The 7,754-nt window shown below is 59.0% G+C and overlaps 1 protein-coding gene across 1 annotated transcript; it reads right to left on the bottom strand.

The window, feature by feature from the left end:
• Positions 1-3,441: 3,441 nt before the first annotated feature.
• NRARP (NOTCH regulated ankyrin repeat protein) lies at positions 3,442-4,829 on the bottom strand. Its single transcript, XM_083631716.1, has 3 exons — positions 4,785-4,829; positions 3,987-3,999; positions 3,442-3,956 (listed from the first exon to the last, which is right to left on the bottom strand). The coding sequence occupies exon 3, from the start codon at positions 3,936-3,938 to the stop codon at positions 3,564-3,566; it is 375 nt and encodes a 124-aa protein (XP_083487842.1). The 5' UTR covers positions 3,939-3,956; positions 3,987-3,999; positions 4,785-4,829; the 3' UTR covers positions 3,442-3,563.
• Positions 4,830-7,754: the final 2,925 nt, after the last annotated feature.

Below are 7,754 nucleotides of genomic sequence, written 5' to 3'. Positions count from 1 at the left end.
CAAGTGGTGAATTAAGTCCCGGCCACGGGTTCGAGTCGCGCTCCCAACCGCCTCTGCAGTGCTGGGTGCTGGGTTCGAGTCATGCGCTTCCAACAGGCCCATCCAGTCCGGGCCATGGGTTCGAGTCATGCGCTTCTGATGGTTGCATTAAGTCCCGCAGGCAAAGAAGTCCTCGGTTGTGGGTTCAAGGCGCACATTCCCAGCAGGCCCGTTCCATCCCCAGTCCTGGGTTCGACTCATGCGCTTCCAAGGGGCCCATTCAATCCTTGGCCACGGGTTCGAATCGCGCACTCGCAACCGCCCCGTTCAATCCCAGTTGCGGGTTCGACTCATGGGCTTTCAAGGGGACACGGGTTCAAGTCATGCGCTCCTGATTGGCGCATAAGTCCTCAGTTGTGCGCTCCCGACGGGCCCATTACATCCCAGTTGCGGGTTCGAATCATGTGCTTCCAAACGCCCCGTTAAATCCCAGTTGTGGGTTCGAATCGCGCACTTCCGATCCCCGGTCCTGGGTTCGACTCATGAGCTCCCAACAAGTCCAGGCTGTGGGTTCAAGTTGCACATTTCCAACGGGCGCACAAGTCCTTGGATGTGGGTGCGAGTCACGCCCTTCTGACGGACGCGGTCATGGGTTCGAATCATGCGCTTGCAACAAGCACATTAAATCCTAGCCATGGGTTCAAGCCATGGCGCATAAGTCCTCGGTTGTGGGTTCGACTCATGCGCTCCCAACAGGCCCATGAAATCCTCTGCAGTGGTGGGTTCAAGTCATGCGCTTCTGGCAGGCCCATCCAGTCCGGGCCATGGGTTCGAGTCATGCGCTTCTGATGGTTGCAAATAAGTCCTCGGTTGTGGGTTCAAATTGCGCACTCCCAACAGCCCCGTTCAATCCCAGTTGCGGGTTCGACTCATGCGCTTCCAAGGGGCCCGTTAAGTCCTGGACACGGGTTCAAGTCATGCACTCCTGATTGGCGCATAAGTCCTCAGTTGTGGGTTCGAATCATGTGCTTCCAAACGCCCCGTTAAATCCCCGTTGTGGGTTCGAATCGCGCACTTCCGATCCCCGGTCCTGGGTTCGACTCATGCGCTCACAGCAAGCCCCTTAAGTCCAGGCTGTGGGTTCGAGTTGCACATTTCCAACGGGCGCATTAAATCCTCGGTCGCGGGTTCAAGTCATGCGCTCCCAACACGCCCATGACGTCCTGGCCATGGGTTCAAATCGCACCCTTCCAACAGGCACATAAGTCCTCACCAGTTGCGGGTTGCGGGTTCAAGTCATGCGCTTCCAACGCATTAAGTCCTTGGATGTGGGTGCGAGTCACGCATTAAATCCCTGGTCATGGGTTCGAATCATGCGCTTGCAAGAAGCGCATTGAATCCTAGCCATGGGTTCAAGTTGCGCATTTCCAACAGTCCTCGGTTGTGGGTTCGACTCATGCGCTCCCAACAGGCCCATTAAACCCTCTGCAGTGGCGGGTGGTGGGTTCAAGTCATGGCCATGGGTTCGAGTCATGCGCTTCTGATGGTTGTATTAAGTCCCACAGGCAAATCAGTCCTCGGTTGCAGGTTCAAATTGCGCACTCCCAACAGCCCCATTCAATCCTCGGTCGCGGGTTCAAGTCATGCGCTCCCAACACGCCCATCAAGTCCTGGCCATGGGTTCAAATCGCACATAAGTCCTCACCAGTTGTGGGTTGCGGGTTCAAGTCATGCGCTTCCAGCGCATTAAGTCCTTGGCCATGGGTTCAAGTCGCGCGTTTCCAACAGCCCCATTCAACCCCCGGTTGCGGGTTCAAGTCATGCGCTTAAGTCCTGGCCCTGGGTTCGAGTCATGCACTTCCAAGTGGCGCATTAACTCTTCGGTGGTGGGTTCAAATCGCACATGAAGTCCTCGGCCCTGGGTTCAAGTTGCACGCTCCCATTAAGTCCCAGTTGTGGGTTCAAGTCGCACCCCGTGAAATCCCAGTTGCGGCTTCAAGCCATGCGCTTCCAAGTGGCGCCTAAGTCCTCGGTTGCGGGTTCAAGTCGCGCACTCCCAACACGCCCATTAAGTCGTCACTGCTGGGTTGTGGGTTCAAGTCATGCGCTTGAAACAGGCGCACTAAGTCCTCAGTCCTGGGTTCGAGCTGCACATTTCCAACGGCTGCCGCTTCAAAGGGCATGCTGCCATTAAGTCGGTCCTGGGTTCGAGTCATGCGCTCCCAACATGCGCATCAAATCCTCACTGCTGGGTTGTGGGTTCAAGTCATGCGCTTGAAGCAGGCGCACTAAGTCCTGGCCACGGGTTCAAGCTGCACATTTCCAACGGCTGCCGCTTCAAAGGGCATGCTCCCATTAAGTCGGTCCTGGGTTCGAGTCATGCGCTCCCAACATGCGCATCAAATCCTCACTGCTGGGTCGTGGGTTCAAGTCATGCGCTTGAAGCAGGCGCACTAAGTCGGTCCCGGGTTCAAGTCATGCGCTTGAAACGGTCCTGGGTTCGAGTCATGCGCTCCCAACATGTCCTCACTGCTGGGTCGTGGGTTCAAGTCATGCGCTCGAAACAGGCGCACTAAGTCCTCGGTCCTGGGTTCGAGCTGCACATTTCCAACGGCTGCCGCTTCAAAGTGCATGCTCCCATTAAGTCGGTCCTGGGTTCGAGTCATGCGCTCCCATTAAGTCCCGGTTGCGGGTTCAAGTCGCACGTTTCCAACAAGCCCATGAAATCCCACTTGCGGCTTCAAGCCATGCGCTTCCAAGCGGCGCATGAGTCCTCGGTTGCGGGTTCAAGTCGCGCACTCCCAACATTAAGTCCTCACTGCTGGGTCGTGGGTTCAAGTCATGCGCTTGAAGCAGGCGCACTAAGTCCTGGCCACGGGTTCAAGTCATGCGCTCCCCAACAGGCGCACAAGTCCTCAGTCCTGGGTTCGAGCTGCACATTTCCAACGGTTGTCGCTTCAAACGGCACGCTCCCCTTAAGTCGGTCCTGGGTTCGAGCCATGCACTCCCAACATGCGCATCAAATCCTCACTGCTGGGTTGTGGGTTCAAGTCATGCGCTCGAAACAGGCGCACAGCCATGGGTTCAAGTCGTGCGCTCCCAAACAGGCGCACAAGTCCTCGGTCCTGGGTTCGAGTTGCACGTTTCCAACGGTTGTCGCTTCGAATGGCATGCTGCCATTAAGTTGGTCCTGGGTTCGAGTCATGCGCTCCCAACATGCGCATCAAATCCTCACTGCTGGGTTGTGGGTTCAAGTCATGCGCTCGAAACTGGCGCACTAAGTCCTGGCCACGGGTTCAAGTCGTGCGCTCCCATTAAGTCCCGGTTGTGGGTTCAAGTTGCACGTTTCCAACAACCCCATGAAATCCCACTTGCGGCTTCAAGCCATGCGCTTCCTAGTGGCGCCTAAGTCCTCGGTTGCGGGTTCAAGTCGCACACTCCCAACATGCCCATTAATTTCCAACGGTTGTCGCTTCGAATTGCATGCTCCCATTAAGTCGGTCCTGGGTTCGAGCCATGCGCTCCCAACATGCGCATCCCATCCTCTCCATGCGCCGGGCGGCGGGTTCGAGTCCCGCCCCCTCTTACGAGGGCCCGCCTCCGCCCCCCCCGCCCCCCCGGGCCTTGGCCACCAGATAGAGCACGATATCCTGGTGCCCCGAAAAGGCCGCCATGTGCAATGCGCTCCAGCCGTCCCTGTTAGCCAATCGCACGTCGGCGCCGAATCTGACCAATAGCTTCACCAGTTCCAGGTTCCCGTCGCTCACCGATTGGTGCAAGGCGGTCTGGCCCTCCGGCCCGAAGGCGTTCACGTTGAAGTCGCACGAGGACATGGTGCGCAGGAGGGCGTGCACGGCGGCCGTGTTGCCGGCGCGCACGGCGTCGCGGAAGAGGCGCTCGCCCGGCGCGGGGGGCGGGGACAAGGGAGGAGGGGGAGAGGGGAGCTCGGCTTGGTTCATGGCGCGAGGGGCGCGGGTGCGAGGGGGCGGAGTTTGACGGCGCCGGGTTCGAGGATTCGAAGTTTTCTGGCGCCGGGTTCGAGGATTTGGCTCTGGGTGCGAGGATTTGAAGGATTCTGGGTTCTGGCGCCGGGTTCGAAGATCAGTGCGCCGGGTGCGAGGGTGCGGAGTTTGCCGGCGCCGGGTTCGAGGATTAGTGCGGCGGGTGCGAGGAGTCGAAGGATTCTGGGTTCTGGGTTCGAGGATTAGTGCGCCAGGTGCGAGGATTTGAAGGATTCTGGGTTCTGGCTCTGGGTTCGAGGATTTGGGCTCTGGGTGCGAGGATTTGACGTTTTCTGGGTTCTGGCTCTGGGTTCGAGGATTAGTGCGCCGGGTGCAAGGAGTCGAAGTTTTCTGGCGCCGGGTTCGAGGATTAGTGCGCCAGGTGCGAGGAGTCGAAGGATTCTGGGTTCTGGCTCTGGGTTCGAGGATTTGGGCTCTGGGTGCGAGGATTTGACGTTTTCTGGGTTCTGGCTCTGGGTTCGAGGATTAGTGCGCCGGGTGCAAGGAGTCGAAGTTTTCTGGCACCGGGTTCGAGGATTAGTGCGCCGGGTGCGAGGATTTGGCTCTGGGTTCGAGGATTTGGGCTCTGGGTGCGAGGATTTGAAGGATTCTGGGTTCTGGCTCTGGGTTCGAGGAGTCGGAGTTTAGTGCGCCGGGTGCGAGGAGTCGAAGTTTTCTGGGCTCTGGGTTCGAGGATTTGGAGAATCCTGGGTTCCAGGTTCAAAGATTTGCAGCCTTCTGGATCTGGCTCTGGGTTCGAGGCTTCGAGGGTTTGGAGGCTGGCTCCGGGTTCGAGGATTTGAGGCTCTGGGTTCGAGGATTTGGAGCCTTCTGGATCTGGCTCTGGGTTCGAGGGTTCGAGGATTTGAAGGCTGCCGGCTCTGGGTTCGAGGGTTTGAAGGCTGGCTCTGGGTTCGAGGATTTGAAGGCTGCCGGCTCCGGGTTCGAGGATTTGGGTTCGAGGAGTTAAGGACCCCTCAATGGGCTCAGGAGGGGAAGGTTAAGGACCCACGGAGGGGGAGAAGGGAGTTCGGGGTTCAAGACCCCCCAAAACTGAGGTTAGAGCCCCGTCCGGGGGGTGCTAGCAGGGAGGTTCTGGGTTCGAGGGTTTGGAGCAACCCGGGTTCGAGAGGAGGGGTTAAAGACCTCCCTCAAGGGGTTAAGAAGGTTCCGGAAGAGAGCTGAGGGTTCAAGACGCTCCAAGTTAGGGACCCTGGAAGTTAGGGCTCTGGAAGGGAGTTCGGGGTTAAAGACCCCCCCACCTGGTTAAAGACGTTCCAAGGGGGAGTTAAGGACCTCCCTCAATCTGTTAAGGGGGTTAGGGACCCCCCGCCCAATGGGATAAAGAGGGGTTAAAGACCCCACCTGCAGCACCCAGTTAAGGACCTTCCAAGGGGGGGTTAGAGCCCCGTGCGGGGGGGCAGGATGTTAGGGACCCTCGAGGCTTTGAGGAGGGAGGAGGGGGTTAAGGACCTCCCCCAATAGGTTAAGGAGGTTCCGAAAGAGTTAAAGACCCCACTAGCAGCCCCTGGTTAAAGACCCTCAAAGGGAGAGAGTTAAGGACCCACCCGGTCAAGGCCGATCTTAGAGCCCCATGGGGGGGTCTAGCTTTGAGGCACAGAGGAGGGGGCGTTAGGGAGGAGGGGGTTAAAGACCCCACTAGCACCACCCACTTAAGGACCTTCCAAGGGGGAGTTAAGGACCTCCCTCAATGGGTTAAAGAGGTTCGGAAAGGGAGTTGGGGGTTAAAGACCTCCTCCCCACCTGGTTAGGGACGCTCCAAGGGGGGTTAGAGCCCCATGCGGGGGGGGCGGGATGTTAGGGACCCTCGAGGCTTTGAGGCGGGAGGAGGGGGGTTAAGGACCTCCCCCAATAGGTTAAGGAGCTTCCGAAAGGGTTAAAGACCCCGGTTAAAATCGGCGGAGTTAAAGACCCCCCCAAATGGGTTCAAGGTTCAAGACCCCAGCCCCCCCCCCGGTTAAAGACCCCCCCAATGGGATCAGGAGATACTAAAAGGGAGTCGAGGGTTCGAGACCCCCCCGCCTGGTTAGGGACCCTCCCGGTTGGGGAGTTAAGGACCCTCTGCTCTCCCTAAGGGAGAGAGTTAAGGACCTGCCTGGGGGGGAAACCGGGTGATAGAGACCCCCCTCGCCCCGGTTAGGATTGGTTAAAGCCTCTCTCTATAGGGGGGGGGATTTCGGGGTTAAAGACCCCCCCGAGAATCAGGTTAAGGATGCTGCAAGGGGGAGGGAAGGGGTTAAGGACGCCACTTAGAGACCCCCCCTCCCCAGTTTGGACTGGTTTAAAGTGGGGGGGGGGAAAGAAAGGGGGTTAGGGACGCCTTTTAGAGACCCCCCCTCCCCAGTTTGAATTGGTTTAAGGGGGGGAGAAAGAAAAGGGGCGAAGGACGCTTTTTAGAGACCCCCCCTCCCCAGTTTGGACTGGTTTAAAGTGGGGGGGGAAGAAAGGGGTTAAGGACGCCACTTAGAGACCCCTCCTTCCCAGTTTGGACTGGTTTAAAGTGGGGGGGCGAAAAGAAAGGGGTTCAGGACGCTTCTTAAACCGGGGGGGGGGTGGTGGAAACCGGGGGGGGGGTGTCTCTCTCTTCTCCTCCTCCCCCCCCCAACCCTCTAGTCCTCCCCCCGGTCCGCTCCCTCCCGACGGGGAAAGGGGGTGTCTCTCTCTCTCTCTTCCACGCGCCCCCCCCCCAAATTTTCGGAAAACTCCGCCTCCTCCTCCTTTCTTTCTTTCTCCCGGGGGGGGGGATGCGAGCGAAGGGACCCCCCAAATATTCCGTCGGCCCCCACCTCTAGTCCTCCGTGTGGTCCGGTGAATTTTTTTTCTTTTGGGGGGGGGCGGGAATCCCGGCCGGGAAAGCTTCGTCTCCTCCTCCTCCGGGGGTGTCGAATCAACAGAGAGGGGGGGTCCCCCAAAATATTATTCCCCCCCCCTCCTCTGCTAGTCCTCCGCCCGGTCCGCCCCCTTTCGATGGGAAATTGGGGGGGGGGGAATCGGTGCTGGGAAACCTCCTCTTCCCGAGGGGGGGGCGCCCCAAAAATAATTCCTCCGGATCGAGCCCCCCCTTACTCTCCTTCTAGTCCTCTGCCCGGTCCGCCCCCTTTCAATGGGAAATTTTGGAGGGGGGGGAAATGGGGTTCGGGGTGAATTGTCCGTTCGGCTCCTCTTCCCGGGGGGGCGCCCCAAAAATAATTCCTCCGGATCGAGCCCCCCCTCCCTGCTCTCCTTCTAGTCCTCCGCCTGGTCCGCCCCCTTTCAATTGGGGGGGGGGAAATGGGGTTCGGGGCGAATCGGTGCTGGGAAAACTCCTCTTCCCGGGGGGGGGCGCCCCAAAAATAATTCCTCCGGATCAAGCCCCCCCTCCCTGCTCTCCTTCTAGTCCTCCGCCTGGTCCGCCCCCTTTCAATGGGAAATTTTGGAGGGGGGGGGAATGGGGTTCGGGGTGAATCGTCCGTTCGGCTCCTCTTCCGGGGGGGCGCCCCAAAAATAGTTCCTCCGGATCAAGCCCCCCCCCCTCGTTCCTCACCTTCTAGTCCTCTGCGTGGTCCGCCCCCTTTCAATTGGGGGGGGGGGAAATGGGGTTCGGGGTGAATTCGGCTCCTCTTCCAGGGGGGGCGCCCCAAAAATAATCCCTCCGGATCAAGCCCCCCCTTACTCTCCTTCTAGTCCTCCGCTCCCTTTCAATGGGAAATTGGGGGGGGGATTGGGGGGGGGAAATTGGGGGGGGGAAATGTGGTTCGGGGCGAATCGGTGCTC

Source organism: Podarcis filfolensis, assembly GCF_964270895.1.
Source record: "Podarcis filfolensis genome assembly, contig: HAP1_SCAFFOLD_100, whole genome shotgun sequence".
In the NCBI taxonomy this organism is placed as follows: domain Eukaryota; kingdom Metazoa; phylum Chordata; class Lepidosauria; order Squamata; family Lacertidae; genus Podarcis; species Podarcis filfolensis.
This window is presented reverse-complemented; position numbering and strand designations above follow the sequence as displayed.

Coding starts and splice junctions, on each gene's coding strand:
- NRARP (XM_083631716.1), bottom strand. CDS start 3,938: ATGAACCAAGCCGAGCTCCCCTCTCCCCCTCCTCCCTTGTCCCCGCCC.